Raw genomic sequence first — 19,498 nt, forward strand, 5'->3', positions numbered from 1 at the left:
GCCATTTATCCCGCCGGGAAAATAGCAACAGCGCCGAGACCCGCCCACAAAGTTACTTGCGCTTCGCGCTTTGACAATTGCGTTTCAGATCGTTAAAATAGGGCCCTCAGTGTTATATTGTTTTAGTAAAAAGTATTGCAAAGGAAACTTCAACTATAAATAACTCAACCCTTAACTTGCCAAGTTAAAATGAGTTTACTTAATTCCATATGTGAAATTTTAAAAGTAATATGTAATAAAAAAGTAATATTTGAAAAAATATGCATGCAAAAACTTGCAAAAGAAAAATTAAGTACATTTTACTTGGTTTTTTTTTCAGTGCGTTGACCAACAGAAAACTGCTCCTTTTTTCTGTGTGAGCTGTGCGTCATACATCTCTACACAATTGACGATAGACAATGCACTATTTTTCGATATTTCGCTGAAATTTCATTAATGTGACTGCACCCTTTAGACAACAAGCTGTAAATAACTTAGAACCTGTCCCTTATGTCTTGTTCTTATGTGGTAATCTTGGTCAGAATTATCGAATTTACGTGGAGTCTTCACAAAATGACATTCGCAACTCATTTCACTTCCCTGATCCAGCTTCAATGGCAGGGAAGATCAATATATCAAAGAAAATACAGAAATGATCAGTATATGTAGGAAGCAGGCGTAACGTAAGCTTAGGTGAGAGTAGATGCCTCTCGCGGTTCAAACAAATAGGGCTGGGCAAAACACCAAGCGGCAACCTCCCGTATTTTCTCTTGAAGCCTATACACAAGTTAACGCGCCAAATCGTGGGCGGCGCCATTACTCTACACAAATGCATTTCATTTCCGCCGGAAGTGGTTTGCGCAGCGTCTGCCGGTGTAAACACAGCGAACACAAAATTGGAACTATTAACGGTTTGGATTCATATGAAATTTGCAGTTCACAAATGGATGGGTTCAGGAGCTGCAGATCATGAAGCCTATGTAACGTTAACCTTTTACCTCGAAGCATTCTGCACCGTTCTGTGTTCTCAGGTTGCACTACTTGCAAATAAACACTGAAAAATATCTGATTGTGTGACACTTCTTGCTTTTGCACATCATACGGTTATTGCGATTGTGTGACACTTCTTGCTTTTGCACATTATACTGATTTAAGTATATTTATTGTGAAGATTGTGGGTATGGATGCAACAGACACTTATGGCTGTATTTAATGCACATTTATTTCAGCACAACGCTAGGGCTCATGTTTTCAGAGCACAACATACAGACACAATCTTATAGAGGAATGTCATGTCTTCGTCCTTGCTTGGCAACACCATGTGAATCGTTACTTTATCTGACAAAATAGTGTACTTGTTACGGATGGTTCCAATCACCCTTTCCACGTGAATTCGGAGGTGGGCATTTTTTCTTGTGCTCCCCACATCTCTTGCATCCAGCTGACAGCGTCCTTTTGTGAAAGCAGGGATCTTTACCTCGGCACACATAAGTCCCACACTGTCCTTTATGTCAAAGCCGCGATCAGCCAACACCATATCCCCAGGTAACAGTTTGTCTTACAGCCGCGATCCAAGCGAGCCGACGACTCTTTGTTACCTCGGATACTTGGTCTCCGTGGTTGCGTCTCCAAGCAGGAAAGCGGTGGAAAGTTAATCCATTTTCGACCTTTTTCCCATGGCGATTATGTGATGCAGTGTTACACCCCACAATGCAGCAACGGTTTACCATGGTTTCCAATAATAACGCCAAATTAAGACACACGACTGGGAGGGAGCACGTCTACTACCACACACGTCGTTCCCGAGCCACTTTTCTTCATGTTGTAATTGTTTAACGTTATATCATCTTTGTAACTGCGATATCAGTGCTTTGTCGGCACAACGGATCCAGCTAGAGAAACAAACCCAGCCCGCCAGAACGGAAGTGGATTGCATCGATGGGAGGAGTTTACGATGTTGATTGGAAACGGCTCAAAAACTTGTGTATATGGAAGTGACTTAAACTGCAATTCATCGACTGACCGCTAGGGAGCAGAATCTCATTGAGGCCCATGTTAAAATGCCCAACTTTACAGCAGAAAAAAAACATGTTTACAGCCTGGTACAAATTATGCTTTTGGTCTATTGTTACATTCCATGTGTTTTCTTATATGGTTTGGGGGGGGGGGGCTTGTTGTCTTTTCCATTCTTCTTGTTTTGCTTTATCTAGGGAATCACAGCAGACGAACGCTATACTGTTGTCACTACGCAATGAGGAGGGACGTTCGACTTAACGAGTGACGTTTGAGTGACGTCGACCAATCTGCGGACGTGCCAACATGATAAAAGGCCCCATTTCTTGTGAATGGGCAGTGAGTGGATTCATACGAACTCTCACTCATCTGTCTTATCTGTGACTGTCAAGTACCCTGTTCATTTGTTGAAGTTTGTGCTTAGTTATGGCCGAGTTAACACTCCTTTGAGGTTTGTTCATTATTATGTCACTGACACACTAGTTGCGTCTGAGAGTGTTTGCACGCTGTCGTTGTATTGCTCGCAGGTGTTTGAGATCACGCGTATGAGGCCGCGGCGTGTTAACCATTCGGTAGGGTTGATTCCCTTGTTAAGCTTTAGTTGCCTGTTTATTATGTTCTATTTAGGTAGATAGTTTTCTTGTTGTTATTTAGTTAGAAAGGGAGATCGCCCTCAGTTGTAATCTTGTTTTGTAGCCAGCGTAGTTTATTTTGAGCGTCGTATACGTTGAAGATCTCGGTTTTGTTTCTACATTTTTCTTTCGTTAGTTAGTATTAGAGGTTTGGGATAGTAATGATTGGGGTTTTGTTTTGATTATTTCATTGATTTGGGCGGCTCTCTTTTTATCATTGTTTCAGTTTTTCTACCTTTTCTTATATGTGTGTTATCTGTTTTGGTAACCTATTAATTGATGGAAATAAATAGGGATGTCCAGATCCGATCACATGATCGGAAATCGGGCCTGATCACGTGGTTTCAGACTCGATCGGAATCGGACGTTACCTCCCGATCAGGACTCGGATATATATGTATATATATTCTCATAATTTTTTAACACATCTATAGTTATGCGGTGGCACAGAGTTAGACCCTTTTGACTCCACACAGAAACAGCAACGCGTGCGGCATGACATCACTTTGTTGCAGAGACGCTATTGGTTAAATAAGGTGAATTAAATAAAAAATAAGGAACATCCTGGATCTGTTTTTTCGCTCTTCTTTATTCTTTTTTTATGTATTATAGAAGTATCGGTTCGGGACTCGGTATCGGTAGATACTCAAAATCAAATGACTCGGACTCGGACTCGAGGGCAAATAAACCTGATCGGGACATCCCTAGAAATAAACCATTTCAATGTTATTAATTCAGTCTGTTGATTATTTTTGCTCCCTGCACACCTCAACAGTTGCATCTCACAGAAGTGTTGCGTCATCATCCCTTTAACATCTCCTAAGCACGTAACACTATACAGCTAATTTTGCCCTTCATGACAACTGTGAGGGGGGTGAATTTTTTTATAACTCATTCGTTTACATTATGTAAAGCCTTAAAGTTCTGCATAATTAAGGGCGTGGCCACTTTGAGTGACAGGTGGATAGCCATTTATCTGCTGTCTGTTAGTCATCACGTCACCTCAGCTCCACCCACGTCCCGCCTCTTTGCCCATTTTCTATTATCCAGGAGTGATGCACTGCCAAAATGGCAACGGCCAGCTCGTCCATCCTTTAAGCTTCAAAACTGCTCTTCAGAATCCTATGGGTGACGTCACGGACACTACGTCCATATTTTTTTACAGTCTATGCAAAAAACTCAAGCACCTCCGACATTTCTCTTTAAAAATTCTCGTTTTAGATTTCTAAATAGTGACCGGGGTCAGAGGTCACTCTTCGGCCGGAACTCGACTCGCATACAGCCATTACCGAAGCCAGTTATTATACCTTATAAAGTTATAATAGTAACGCATCCCTTCGCTTCAGAAGACCTTTATGAACCCCCTGGAGGCATATGGATTACTTTTATGATGGATGGATGCACTTTATTGGGCTTCAAAATATCAGTTACTATTCATTGACATTATAAAGCTTGGAAGAGCCAGGGTATTTTTTAATATAACTTTGATTGTGTTTGGCTGAAAGAAGAAAGTCATATACATCTAGAATGGCTTGAGGGTGAGTAAATTATGGGATAGTAAAGCAAATGCAGCAAGCTCATTGGCTACTGATACAGCAGGACTCAATCAGCTGTGCCCTATAGAGAATTTTTGAGTTTAGGACCTATCAGCCTGCGGCATGAGTTTCATGACAGAACTTTGTATTTGTTTCAGAGTCATTTAGCACATTTTTTGGGGGGATAACATGCACTGATGAGTCATGTACAATAACACTACGAACATTTACTAAAGGATTTACCCCAAAATGCAAAAATCTGTATGATATCATTTTCAAAATTGTGTTTATGACATGTGGGTGAGTAAAAGAAAATAATTTTGTGGTGAACTATCCCTTTAAGAAAGTAAAGGGTTTGTTCAATAATAAAAAAAACAACTATAATATTTCTTTCAAAAGGTAAATCCCATACGATCGATCCATACGCAGGAATCCTAGTCATAAATATTCACATAGAATTTACTGCACACACATCACGTAAGAAGCAAATGTAACGGAATACAAAATCAAACTCCATTAGCTTCCCTGCCAGATCTGATGCAACATGTAGGACACATTAGATGTATCCCACAACCGCGGACATCAATACATTGAGACGTGTCTGCCTTACAGACATGCTGCAACACGTGATATCAGCACTTATGCAGACTGTGCCAGAGGGTTAATCTTATATTCATGGACCTCTCTTTGCTCTTCATACACACAGGTGAATGCTGACCCCACGTGTTGCTGAGTCAGCTGTTTGTCATAGTGTATGATTACTCCACAGAGCCACTCTGATAAAAGCTTCACCAAACCTCAATCTCTGGGTGATCATAAAATCAATTCAGACCTCCGCTGCCAGCCTCAATCCCACAGATAAGTCTTACACACATAGACCGCTTTCAAACTCAATTCCCTACTAGTTAAAATACGCCTTCTTCAGCAGGCAAGCTGAGTCCGGAGATTTCCCTCGTTCGCTTTCCTCCTGCAAACCCATCGCGGCATATTTTGTAAATCCAGTTTCATTTGCCTGACATCCTTCCATGGGATTTAGCCCAAAGTGCTTGTCTTAAGAACAGTCAGAATAAACGAAAGATCACTCTCTTTTTCTGTCTGGAAGACATTGTAGTCAGCATAATGTACATCTCAGGAGGAAAAAATTCTGGATGTGCAATGCTAATTGGAGCGTCCGATTCAATTGGAACAGGATTCAGTGACTATAGATGTGCTTTGAAATCAGGAAGTGTAAGTAGTGCTTGCCCATGCATAAGTCTCTGCTACAATGGTAGGTTGTGAGACACTTCTATATATGCTGTGTGAATGGGACAATTTGAGACTTACACCTGTAAGTAAACGCAGTTGTCAATCTCAAAAACTGACCTAATGATATTCCGGTCCCTACATTTGGCTCAACGGTCTAACCACTAGGCAATTATTTATACAGCCAGCACAAATGCAATCAGACTACAACAAACAGCCATCTTCCCTTCAAGCATCATATTTAACTGCTACGCTTAACATGTTTATCTATGCACTGCATTTGGACCTCTGGTCGAGCATCAAATGCTTGCACTTCTAAGAGATGCTAGTTTGTCCACTTTGATTTTTTATTCCAGTTCAGTCAATTTTCTTTCTGAAATGAGTGCATGGAGAGTTTATGAAGTCTAAATCCGGCTATAGCTTAAGTGAATGCCATGACAGAGATCCCCTAAAGTGAACTGATGCATTCTCATGGCTTTCTACCTCCGCTAACAGCCCAGACAGGAAAGCATCACTGCTCTACTAAATATAACACTATGGCGTTGAGTGCTCTGATTCACAATTGCTTGTCTATGAGGCTGCCTGGAGATGTGCTGAAACAAAATCAGCAGTGCATCACCGATCATGTGACTGAATTGGCCATTTTGACCCCCTTGCAGACACACATACGCAACATACGCATACATTTTTATGTTTTATGGGGACTTTCCATAGACATAATGATTTTATACTGTACAAACTGTATATTCTATCCCCTTACATTAACCCTACCCCACCTACCCATCACATAAAACAACATTTAAAAAACAACAACATCAGTTTTGATTTATAAGCTGTTTTCCTCATGATCGAAAAAAGCCCCCACAAGGACAAGGATTTCATACATAGCCACCTTTTTTAGAGGCATTTTGTTCCCATAATGTGGGCTTTACCTGGCCACACACACACACACACACACACACACATAAGAAGCTAGAGCTAATGGAAGATGCAGATGCATATCTCTAAGACAACATGCTATTAAAACAGACCCAGGTTACTTCCATGTACATTATTATAAAGATTGTTTTATACTATACTATACTATACTATACTATACTATACTATACTATACTATACTATACTATACTATACTATACTATACTATACTATTCTATACTATTCTATACTATACTATACTATACTATACTATACTATACTATACTATACTATACAGTTGCTGGGGAGTTGCTATGTGGTTGCTAAGGTGTTCTAAAAGGATGTTAAGGAAGTTGTAAGGGAGTTGCTAGATGGTTACTATAGTGTTCTGTGTTGTTGCTTACTAGTCCAAGTCAAGAAAGAGCCTCAAACTAAATTTCTGTGGTTGTTAATGTGTTCTGTGTGGTTGCTAGGGAGTTGCTATGTGGTTGCTAGGGTGTTCTAAGTGGATGTTAAGGAGTTGCTAGAATGCTCTGGGTGGCTTCTAGGGAGTTACTAGATGGTTACTATAGTGTTCTGTGTTGTTGCTTACTTGTCCATGTCAAGTGCCTCAAACTAAAATTCCATGTGGTTGCTTGGGTGCTCTGAGGGGATGTTAAGGAGTCGCTAGGATGCTTTGGGAAGTTTCTAGGGAGTTGCTAGATGGTTACTATAGTGTTCTGTGTTGTTGCTTACTAGTCCAAGTCAAGAGCCTCAAACAAAATTTATATGTGGTTGCTACGGTGTTCTGGGTGGATGTTAAGGAGTCACTAGGATGCTCTGGGTGGGTTCTAGGGAGTTGCTAGATGGTTACTATAGTGTTCTGTGTTGTTGCTTACTTGTCCAAGTCAAGAGCCTCAAACGAAATTCCTATGTGGTTGCTAGGGTGTTCTGGGTGGTTGCTAGGGCGTTGTTATGTGGTTGCTAGGGTGTTCTGGGTGGATGTTAAGGAGTTGCTAGGATGCTCTGGGTGGTTTATAGGGAGTTGCTAGATGGTTACTATAGTGTGTTTTGTGTTGTTGCTTACTATTCCAAGTCAAGAGCCTCAAACTAAATTTCTATGTGGTTGCCAGGGTGTTCTAAGTGGATGTTAAGGAGTCACTAGGATGTTCTGGGTGGGTTCAAAGGAGTTGCTAGATGGTTACTATAGTGTTCTGTGTTGTTGCTTACTAGTCCAATTCAAGTGCCTCAAACAAAAATTCCATGTGGTTGTTAGGGTGCTCTGAGTGGATGTTAAGGAGTCGCTAGGATGCTCTGGGGGATTTCTATGGAGTTGCTAGATGGATACTATAGTGTTCTGTGTTGTTGCTTACAAGTCCAATTCAAGTGCCTCAAACTAAAATTCCATGTGGTTGTTAGGGTGCTCTGAGTGGATGTTAAGGAGTCGCTAGGATGCTCTGGGGGATTTCTATGGAGTTGCTAGATGGATACTATAGTGTTCTGTGTTGTAGCTTACTAGTCTAAGTCAAGAGCCTCAAACGAAATTTCTATGTGGTTGCTAGGGTGTTCTGGGTGGTTGCTAGGGCGTTGTTATGTGGTTGCTAGGGTGTTCTAAGTGGATGTTAAGGAGTTGCTAGGATGCTCTGGGTTGTTTCTAGGGAGTTGCTAGATGGTTACTATATAGTGTTCTGTGTTGTTGCTTACTAGTCCAAGTCAAGTGCCTCAAACTAAAATTCCATGTGGTTGCTAGGGTGCTCTGAGTGGATGTTAAGGAGTCGCTAGGATGCTCTGGGTGGTTTCTAAGGAGTTGCTAGATGGTTACTATAGCATTCTGGGATGTTGCTAACCATTACAATTCTAGGGTGCTCTGTGTGGTTGCTAGATAGTTGATAGATAGTTTCTAGCGTGTTCTGGGTTGGTGTGTTCTAGCCCATCCCAAGTGTCTGGATATTAAAAAAAAACATTATGTGAGGTATTATTCATGTTAAAAAAATGTGCGCTCTGACTTACATGCTGATGGATAGAAATAAAGTTCCATTCTACATTATCCCTCGCTAAATATTTTGCTCCACTCACAAATGTTACATTTGAGAAGTTAAATGCATTGCTAATGCCACTTAATGTTGTTTTGCGGTATTTGAATACTTGAGGTAATGGTGTATTTGCATCCTTATGTGCATGTGTCTTCAGGCATCTTCGGTGCTTCTATTCAAATCTACATATCCTTGGCCCAACGCTGCACGGCCCCTGACAGCTGGGATCTCTCAGCGTCTGTTTCTGTTATTTGACAAAAAGAGCATCTTTTTGTCATGGCTTAATAGCTCTCCCTCTTCGTACTTCTTTAAGGAATAGATGATCGTAATCAGCATTTCTGCCAGCGTGCTGTTGACAGAGGCATCCATTTGCAGTGAAGCGCAGTCTGAGCATCTCTTTACAGATCATTCAGAAAGAGAGAGCGAGAGAGAGAGCAAGAGAGAGAGCAATGTGCCGCATCCACAGCTATGTAATTATTCTCATTATGTCAAATCACCGTGCCAGAACAATAACTGTTCTTTCATAAAAGGACCCCAAATGTCCATCTGCTCTATGTAGTTGTACACAAGAGTTTCATACAGGAGAGAAGGAGAATTAAGTGACAAGAGGAGACAAGAACAGAACTGTCGCCATGGTGAACCTGGGCAGTCAATTGCTTAAATAAAGATAACCGGAAAAAAATTACATTTTGTTTTAGTCTTACTTAAAAGTTCGTACTTTTAAAGGAAAACAACTAGGTTTCTATTACTGGCAGTTACAATGGACGTGAATGTGGCCAATCCATAAACATTAAAACATTAAAATACTGTTTCATTAGTACTAGCCACAAGACGTCAACAATATGCATTTTAACATGATTTTAGAATGAAAAAAAATATATAACTTTTTATATGCAATGCTATATGCAATGACATGAGTGCCACAGGTTACAGTCAACATATTTACTTTCTTATTATACTATGGGGCTGTCAAATGCTTGAATATGATTGGTTGATGAATGTAAGGTGTGCAATTATTTTCAGGGAAACGCACGGCTAAAGTAGTTCCAGGCAGGTTGACCGCATTACAGTTCCATTTCACTTCGCCAAAAGGTTTCACTTATTTCAAAGGTCTTTACAGCCTACAAGAGCAAATGAACCAAAACCCACAACGATACTCACCAAGCAAATAAATCTAGTAAACGAACAAATTATTTCCATGTTTTTTGCCACAAAATTGTGTTTTATTAGCCTAGAAATCAAGACGCACCCTAGCAGCAGCAAATATAATTTGCAGCCAGGGTAGTCTAGCAACTCTCCGTTGGCTTGTGAGCTGGAAAGACCAAACTCTGGTCAGGCCAATCACATCCTGTATAGAATCGGTGGGCGGGCTTAACATAATGACGGCAGACGGTACCACGGTTCCGCTTGCTACTTGTAAACAAAGAAGCTGGCGAACAGCGGTCTTTCGAATCGCTTTGGCTGCGACTCTGGAAGACTTGAAGTTAAGCTTTTCTTTGAGGAAAGAACAAAGAACGGCACTGAAGTCATTCTTAAGAAAGGAAGATGTGTTCAGAGTTTTGCTGACCGGATACGGCGAAAGTTTAATCTATCAACTAGTTCCGCTTCACCTTCTTCGTTCCTCTGGTTGGTTGTAGCGCTATCCTATTGCGTGCAGAGGGAATTTGAAAGACAACCGTTTATCCCGCCCCTCGGATTGAGCCCTGCCAATGGTGTGTTCCCAGACCCAACATCTTGATGTGGGTCTGGCTTGTCAGGCTAGAGTTTTATTAGGATATGTACGGTTTCTCCCACTCTGTCTCCCACTCAAACGCACACACACACATACAGTACAGACACACACACTCGCACAGAAATGTGTTGTCAGCGCTGCTCTGGCGATTTTATCAGTTTAGCAGCTTAAAAGCTACATGACATTTCTCACTAGCGAGGTAATAACGGCGCTGTACTTGAGAAGATAAACTTACAGTTTCACGTTTAGTAGAGACGCTGCTGCCAAACACTGTTGAGAGACGCATAGACTGAGGTAATACACACGCTTAATCTCTCTCTCTCTCTCTTCAATAACTCACTGCATTAATAACTGCATTAGTCTGCTATCAGTGGCTCAAGTCTCCATTACTAGCTCTAAAATGATTTTGGAATTAGCAATGGAGGCTTGGGATGAGATGCTTGAGACATTAGTCCTACACACAAAACGGTTTTAAGGACAAAAACCTGACAAATGTCTTGAAATAAATCATCTGAACAATGTGTTGAGGTGTGGTAACCATAGTATAAGCGGAATAATTGACTCTGGGCCGTTGAATTATTAAAAAATAATGCACACCCAAGGTGTAACGGCCACTCCGCTGCATTATTTTTCGAATAATTCAATGGCCCGTTGTCAATTATTCCTTAAATGTTCCTGGTCTTAGTTTAGTGCACGTTCCAAAGGCACAAATAAGTGTCTGTGTAAACTTTCATCAAAATGTATAACTTGCTCTACCTCTAAAATGACATTAGCAAGCGTTTCCAGTTCCAAATTTTGTTCTATTCGAAATAATCAAATAACAGAAGAAAAATGGGTTGTGAATGCTTTCCCTTTGACTTATTTTGGAGTACAAGTGCTAACCATTAGAATTGTTTTTGCAAAACTACATAGCAAAGCAGCCATAAATGTAGAGCTGAGCTTCTGCTAAAACAATTCAGCTAGCCTTTGAGTAAATCAATCAGAGCTTAGAAGGACTGTAAGATTGTAAAGATAGAATTATTTTGACCTCCTATGCAGGGTTGCCAGGTTTTCACAACAAAACCCGCCCAATCGTTACTCAAAACTAGCCCAAAACAAGCCCAATCGCGTTTCGGGGAGGTTCTCCAGTAAAAATCGCTTTCGGGGGTTAAATATGTGGGTTTTTTTTGCAGGGCTACCTGCTAAAATTCTCATTCCCGGGGCTAAATATCACATAATTTGAATCGCTTCAACCCGCGGACATGAGAAACAGCCCGCGGCAACAGTGTAGAAGAAAAACCGCAGACTTGGCAACACTGCTCCTGTGTGTGTGTGTGTGTGTGTGTGTGTGTGTGTGTGTGTGTGTGTGTGTGTGTGTGTGTGTGCCTGTGTTAGCATGTGCATATGTGTGTGTGCAAATGGACATCAGTAAGACTCTGCTGTTTATTTAAGGCTTTACCAGTTCCTGTCTTAACAGAATCTCTTGTTCCTGATGTCCCCATTGATCTTCAACACTGAATCCTCAAAGAGGTCCAATCCAATGTCAGCATGATGGACTGTTTTGCCTCCCAGGCAGAAGAGAACTCTAACAGAAACAGTATATTTCTAATCTAGTTCAAAAGAGATAAATGCAAAACCTTCTCATACCAGTGCATTTTTTGGGGCTCCCAGGACGTTTCCCGTGCATCCCTAACTTGCATCCAAAATTCTCCTCCCAGAACTCTGCAAACCAAACGTTCCGTCGGTTGTTGGACAAGGAGCGGCTTTTGAAGTATCTGTCAAAGGCTGAAAATAAGTATAAAATACATTGGAATTGTACTGGAATTGCAAGAGAAATGTTTAATCAGAATTTGTCCACTAGAGGGAATTTTACCTTCTATGGAGGCTCTTTTTGGAAGGATGGTAATAGCACCTTCCGCCACACTTTCCTGCTGGACGACAGGAGATATCTTTGAGCCCCAGCTGTCTGATCCCACCCATAGGAAGTGACCTGTTTGGTTGTTGCGCTTTGCAGCATCCAATACACGTCTGAAAGATGAGCAAACAAAATACTCATTCACATGTGAGTCAGTAACGTATCCTAAAACCTAGAAACATGAAAGTGTCCTTCAAACAGACCTGATTCGTTCTGATTTTCTGAGGTCAACAGTGTTCTGTTAGACAACTTAGAATTAGAAATTGGTCTGAAGTCATTAGCGTAATGGGCAAGATTCCAAAGGACATCATGTAATAGGCTTAGAAGGGCAGTAGCTCTCGGGAATATGGGGACGTGATTTGGTCCTGTGCTACAGGTACATGAAATTTCATGGCAAAAATGACTGAAAAGTGGATTATGTTCAAATGAGTTCTCCAGGCCTTAGGCGGCACATTATATCAAATAGCTGACTTCACCTGTTCTTGAGATTTTCACCTAAGAGCAATACTTACAGCTCGACTGCATCATCTTCAATTTAACTCTATGAAAGTCCCAGTTAAATATCAGTGGTTTGTCCAAAATTGGTAGCTTTTCAACAGATTTCACTGAAAGACCATACGACCTCAAAATTGGACTTCTTATGGCTTTTATTGCATTTCCAATGCATTTATTAACTTCTAGAACACCTAAATGCAAGTCTACCTCTAGAAGTTAACAGACTTCTAAAAGTTACTACACCTTCAAAATACACTAGCCTTCAAAAGTTTTGGGTTGGAAGTCTTTTACCAGTGCTGCATTTATTTGATCAAAAATGCCTTAAAACAAATATTACAATTTAAAATAACCGTTTTCAACAACATACTGACCCCAAACCTTTGAACAACTGTATGTATTGAAGACTGATCCTGCCCTACAATTTTTTGCCCAAACGAATATTCAATAGAACGAGAATGTTTCACCACCTGCCACTGACTAGCAAGTTAAGTTAATAACTGTGAGGTAACTAAAGCCTAATGGCTATTTAAAAAGGTGGACATTATTAGAAAAAACTTCAACTCAAGAAAGTCATTATTCTTATTTCTCAGTTAAATTAATCCATACAGATACAAAAAAAAAAAATCAAAGCAAATCAGAGCAAATCAGAGCAAACTGTTTGTAAAAGCCTTCTTATGCCTAATCTTTTTACAGCATATTACCAGGACAGATTCTCATTATTATTTATTAACTTTACATCAATGAATAGGAGGAAGGAAAATTGCTACTGATAAAGACACCTGATGTCATCTTCATTTGCAAACATGACGATAGCACGAGCATTGGGTGTCTCCAGTAGCCGCAGGATGATCTTGTCGAACTCTCCTGGTCTGGGCTCTCTGGGGATCTTCAGGGACTGAGCAATACACACACCGCCTGAGAGAAAGAGGATGAGGAAGTGACAGGAGAGAGAGAGAGAAAGAGAGAGAGAGAGAGAGAGAGAGAGAGAGAGAGAGAGAGAGAGAGAGAGAGAGAGAGAGAGAGAGAGAGAGAGAGAGAGAGAGAGAGAGAGAGAGAGAGAGAGAGAGAGAGAGAGAGAGAGAGTGGATGAGTTTGAATTTCAACATACATTTATTACAATTATCCTCAACTATAACAATAAATTCCTACCTAAGAGAATACAAAATATACACACAATACATCTCAAATACCCAAATAAAATATTAATACACATTCAAATCAAATCATTTTAAAACAAGGTAATGTTAGAATGAAAGGAATTGATGAAGGAAAATGGAAGGGGGAAGGGGGGGGGGGGTGGGAAGGGGAAGAGGGGAAGGGGGAAGGGGGGAAGGGGGGAAGAGGAAGGAGGCAGGGGGAGGAAAGGAAAGGAAAAGAAAATAATTGGAGCAAAAGGAAAGTTAGAAATTAAGGCGGAATTGTATAAGAGCAAATTGGATGGAAGTAGGGGATGGGATGGAAAAGAAAGGAATTTGATAAAAGGAAAAAAGAAAATGAAAGGATAAAAGGAAATGAAATTGAAGGAAGGGTGGGATAAAATAAAAGGATAATTGACTAAGAATTGGATGAGAGCAAAAGAAATTGAAGAAAATAAAGAGATGAAAAGGAAAGGAATTGGACAAGAGAAAGGGAAGTGAATGGAATGGATGAAATAAAGATAAAATAAAAGAAAGGAGGATGGGAAAGGTAAGGAAAAGAAAGAAAGAGAAAAAAGATAATTGGATAAGATTTGGAACAAAAATGGGATAAGAGGAAATAAAAATGGAAGGACGGAAGGAATAAGAGGAAAATAAAATTAAGAAATAAGTAAATAAATTGGACAAGAGACAAGGAAATGAAAGGAATGGATAAAAGGGAAAGGAAATGAAAGGGGGAAGTAATAGAAGGTAAAAGAAGGAAATAAAAGGAATAGGAAAGGAAAGTATAATTGAAGAATTGAAAAAAGGAAATGAAACTGAAATGATAAGAGGAAAAGAAATGAAAGGAAGGAATGGGACGGGACAGGATGAAATAAAACATGATAATGGAGACAAAAGAAAGATAAATAGGGAAAACGTGGAGTACAGAAAAGAAGATAATAGGAAATTGCAAATGAAATTGAGTTTGAAAGCAGAAGAGAGCGACAAAGAGAGAAAGAGAGAGAAAGACATGACGTGAGAAGGTCAGAAAGCACGGAAGGAAGGATGAAAACACCGGGGCGGCAGCGGAAACTTATTCCATTATAAGATGGACAGGGACGCACATAGATTAGATACAGAGGGACCAGAGAACAACAAACAGATTCAGTGTTTCTCTCAGCGGAGTGAGGAAAGCGTGTTTAGATTCAAATGATATCTGATAGTGTCACCTTGCCCAAGGTGCCTGCGGGAACACAAGGTGGTGTCAAACACGTCCCGGCTTATTTACTTGGTCTAATGCAATTCACACAGCGCACGACTCTGCTCTTGAAAACCTGTGGCCATAGTGTCATATCCACCGAAATATACACAATAGCAATTCGGTTTCTGTATTCAGAGAAAATTGTGACAAGCCATGTCGTCAAGATCTGATCAGGTCCTTAATACATCTCAGACGCTCTAACAGTCACACTAATAGAGAATTCGTGCTCACTGTCGCTCACTCCAAAACAAACAGTTTGCTCTCCAGGTCAATTTAAATCCTCACAGACAATATCATGTTTTCAGGGAATTTGCAGCAAAGCATTTGATATGGAAACAGGCCACTGCTTGGCGTAAAGTGTGGCTATAATAACCCTCCATCTTGTCTCTAAGCCCTCCATTACAGCATTAGCACTTCACGGCCCGCTTTAAACACTCCAGTACCCCTCCAAATCGCCACTACAGTCCATTTAATGAACAGCTATGGTGGCCCCATCCCAGCAGCTGTGGAAGCCATCATGATGCCCAATTCACCCAAAGACACCCAGTGATTATGCAGAATGGGTGTCCTTTCAAGGATAAGCGTCATCGTCATGCTTTCCTTAATGGTGGCTGTTCTCCTTTGTTATCAATTCAGTCATCATCATGTAATTGAGATGCTGTGCGGCGATAATGTCTGCTGGTGGGGCGTCTTCATGGGGCACACTTCAAAATGTCATGTCTGACTTGAGAGTGAGGCTTATTGGAGGAAATAAGATGCCCTTGGAAAAACATCAATGCATTTTCTACACCCTTTAAAGGGTAAATAAGGTGCAGATGTGTACCTTTTGAAAGGATCCTACCCCAGTGACAGCTTTTGTAGCTTTTTTGGAGAGTGTAAGCAGGGAAACATCTTGGACAGGTTGTGACAATCACCTATGCTGCATGTTTTTGGATTGTAGGAGACCATGCTAACCACTGAGCCACCGGCAAAATTGCTGCAAATGCAGCCCATTTTTATTTCAAATTTGTGACACTTTTCCCCAAACACTGTAAAAGGGGTTTGCAAGAACACTACCGGTCACTAGGCCCCAACTATAATGGTGCCCTTCGTAAAATATAAAGGCAGCTATATATAGATAGCCTATTTATACTGTGTGGAAAAAAATTAGGCAGGATTTTATAAAGATAACAATGCCAATTTATCATTATTTTTTTTTTAAATAAAAATATGGCCGTGACCAAGTGTACCCAGAGTCTATAATTCCCAAACAAAACCTTAGAAGATTCACATAATTAGGCAAGCACATGCAACATGCAGAAGCATGCAAACTTTTTTGGCAATCTATTCCATAATAAATTACTAGAAACTGCTGAAAATGGTCTTATCGTCCCTGATTTAAGTTCTTAGAGGTTTGCTAAATAATACATAATATATTTTTACACATGCACTTAAAAGTCTTACAGGGTCTTGAATTAAGAATGACATATGTCATCATACTGTAAGAATATCCTGTAAGTTTCAGAAAACTTTCTTGTTAATCCAAAAACAGCTTTTATTGTAACAACTCATTGTGGAAAGTTCCTATAATACATAGGTGAAAGAGCGCCGCCCTCTGCAGAAGAAAATCAATGCCTACTTAATCATTGCAACTTTGGCCCCGCCCACTGGCTTGTTAGTGAGATGACAAGGAGAGAAAAGCGATACAGGGTCACTGGAATAAAAATAACATTACCTTCCAAAGGATCCTAATGCTAAGTTGAGCATTATTTATTTGAATTAGGTATATCTCTGTGGATTCTTTGGTAAATCAGTCACATTTTCGGTGCAGGCTTTGCAAACAGACTTTTATGATAATAACTCGACAGTAATGTGACAACATGTAAGTAACCGTGTTAATTCTAATGCCTGATCTGTGACCAGTGATTTCTGATATGTAATGAGTCATGTACAGTCAGATGTCCTTTTTCTGTGTGTCAGTAAATCAATCCAGTGACTAAACAGTCAACTTCACATTGTTTCTCTTAGTAGGATGAAAATAATCTGTTATTTAAACTGTGATTAAATTATATGTAGAAAGCGATCAAAGAACGCTCCCTTTAAAATCGCTGGAGCTGTCAATCAAACCGTTACATTCAACAAATCTCTTATTTACATTGTGTTTGCACTGTTAGTTTTGATAAAAGCATTCGTGAGAGTGCAGAAATCGAGTTACAATGACGTGATCTCTACATTCATGCGCTCAACATGTCTGTGATCGGCTACAACGCTCATCACTGCAACCTTTCATTCCACGATCTGCATATAATGCCACAGATCTAAATATAATGCTATAATAAACACTTTTCCTGATTAATTAACATTGAGAGCTGTAATAGTAAAGTAAAGTTTTCGAGAGAGTTAAACATGTAATACTAGCTATTACATATGCAAAGATGTCAGCCAATCACAGCAGAGGGCGTTTACACTGAAGTCTCACAGCAGACACGCCTCTTAAAACGGAGCGTTCAAATCAGAGTATGAATGCCTTTTAAAATGCCTTTTATTTCTAAATTATGACAATTTGTGATGTAAAAATCATACTAACATTATAAGTACACCCCAGGACACATTATAAAACAATAAAACAATGCAGTTCATGACCAATTTAAAGTGGTTCAACTGCATGCAGCTATATTTATTATCATCATAATTACTATTAATAATAATAATTAGCTATTTTTATAGTTTTTTTATTATATTATTTTCTTCAAATTCTACGATAGACATAATAGTACCTCCTTAAGACTTCTCAATTTGAAGCAAGACTTTGCAAGCACAGATTTCACCGGATGTTTCAGAGTGGTATGTTTTTTTTTTGTTGTTGTTATTTTCTTATAGATATGATGTTATACACCATTTAATCATTTGTCGGAAAACTATGGTAATTCAAACAGCAATCGATCACAAAACCATGGATAATTTTCCTAAGGGGTAGTGAACAGCCTTACAAACGCTACAGTCAAAACTAATGTCGGCTAGCAGGCTAGCGGAGGCAAATATTTGCCCTTTGTTTACATCATAGCAACAACATAAAACGTATAATTGGAGCTTTTAATAGAGAACAAAACTACAAATAATAAGACATACTTACAATTTGTGATCCATAAACAACAAATTATCCCGACAAAGTGGGAACTGCTTCATTTCTGGAAAAGCTTTTGTGCATAGCCTGCACTGTAACGTTACTCTCTTGGTTTCTGGAAGCTGTTCTCCATTAAATGTGCAGCACACAGACAAACGTTGGGGTTATAATGTTCAGGAACAGCGTTAAAAATACATTTGAAGACTTCTAAGTTTGTCTGCCTTAGGACAGACTTTTTTCCGGGGTGGAAAAAACAGCAACAGCACTCTTCACCTTCTCTAGCACATGCAGCTCAACCAGGCCTCACACCTTTTTTCACGTATTCCATGGGTGGGATTATTTAAATGAGTAACATTGTGATGACCAAACGAGTCGTTCGTTGTAGTTCTTGAAAAGTGGACTCTGTTAAATAAAATATCTCCCTTTGGAGTGGACTTTGAGCTTTGTAACCTTGCAGATCTTTTTTTATGCTCAAACAGCAACATTACACACTAACTAAAGTTGAAAAAGTGAAAAAGCATAATAGAACCCCATTCTAATTCTATGAGAATAGCAAATTCCACACCACAGCTATAATGATAATGACACAGAAGAATTATATTTTTCAAGCTGATGAACATTACATTGACAGCCAATCAGATTCCACCATTAAAGCGCTCAAGCATTTAAAGTGGCAGACCATTTAACTGCACTTATAATCAACAGAATATTATCATCTGTTGGTGTGGACGGTAATATAGTTATCGTTATACTTATCATTACAGTTATCGTTCTTGATGTTCTGACAAGGTTAGAAGGCAACTCCCTATTTAGGCAAGATTTGTAAAAGCACTTATATTTTTGTGAAGGTGATGAGTCAACTACTAGTATAGTTCCTCTGAGGTTCATAAACAAACACTGCATTATCGTCGCCATGTAATTCACCTCTGAATCTGCTGCACTCCAGGCTTCCTGCTTCTCATAAAATATTCAGACAGGCCATGACACCAGAATCATACAACTCTGTATAGGTCGGCGGCCACGTCTGACAAGGAAGCTCATTTAAAGCTCCCTGTGTCAAAACTGCCCGAGGCATTAGGAGTTTGCGGTTGCATTAGTCACACTGTTGTGTGCGACAGAGGTACCACAATCACAATATTAAACAATTTATCAGCGCCCGTGGTGTCTTGTCTACTGTCAGTAGGAATGTCACCTGTTCGATAAAATAATCAGACAACAACACAATCCATATCTCATATTACTCAACAGTGGAGCAGCTTATGAAATCGAGTTTAGTATGTCGGTATTTCTTTAAGTCATTCAAAATAAGACTGTGAAGTAACTAAATGACAGATTTTATGTTTCATGGTTCATAGTAATTAAAAAGGAAAATGGCTGTGCTTCATTTAATGGCAGGAGCTGAGAAGCATTCTGGATGATTAATATTACAATTTTTGATCATTTTCCCATCAAGCTTAAAAGGCAACATAAATTAGCAGATTGGGCCAGCTGTGAGCTCAGTGCTGACATTTAATTCAGCGGCTGTAGTTTGCATACAACAAAAACTTTCAATTCAGTAGAAAGA

General features: G+C 39.7%; 1 protein-coding gene across 1 annotated transcript in view; it reads right to left on the reverse strand.

Annotated features, from left to right (window-relative positions):
- The window catches only part of grm8b (glutamate receptor, metabotropic 8b), a 268,211-nt gene that overhangs the window by 78,614 nt on the left and 170,099 nt on the right, over window positions 1-19,498 (reverse strand). The window contains exons 3-5 of the mRNA XM_079808786.1: window positions 13,232-13,367; window positions 11,916-12,070; window positions 11,690-11,827 (exon numbers count right to left, since the gene is read on the reverse strand). Coding sequence (XP_079664912.1) covers window positions 11,690-11,827; window positions 11,916-12,070; window positions 13,232-13,367 — 429 coding nt within the window. The remainder of the gene's footprint in view (window positions 1-11,689; window positions 11,828-11,915; window positions 12,071-13,231; window positions 13,368-19,498) is intronic.

This window comes from Gobio gobio (genome assembly GCF_949357685.1).
Source record: "Gobio gobio genome assembly, chromosome: 25".
In the NCBI taxonomy this organism is placed as follows: domain Eukaryota; kingdom Metazoa; phylum Chordata; class Actinopteri; order Cypriniformes; family Gobionidae; genus Gobio; species Gobio gobio.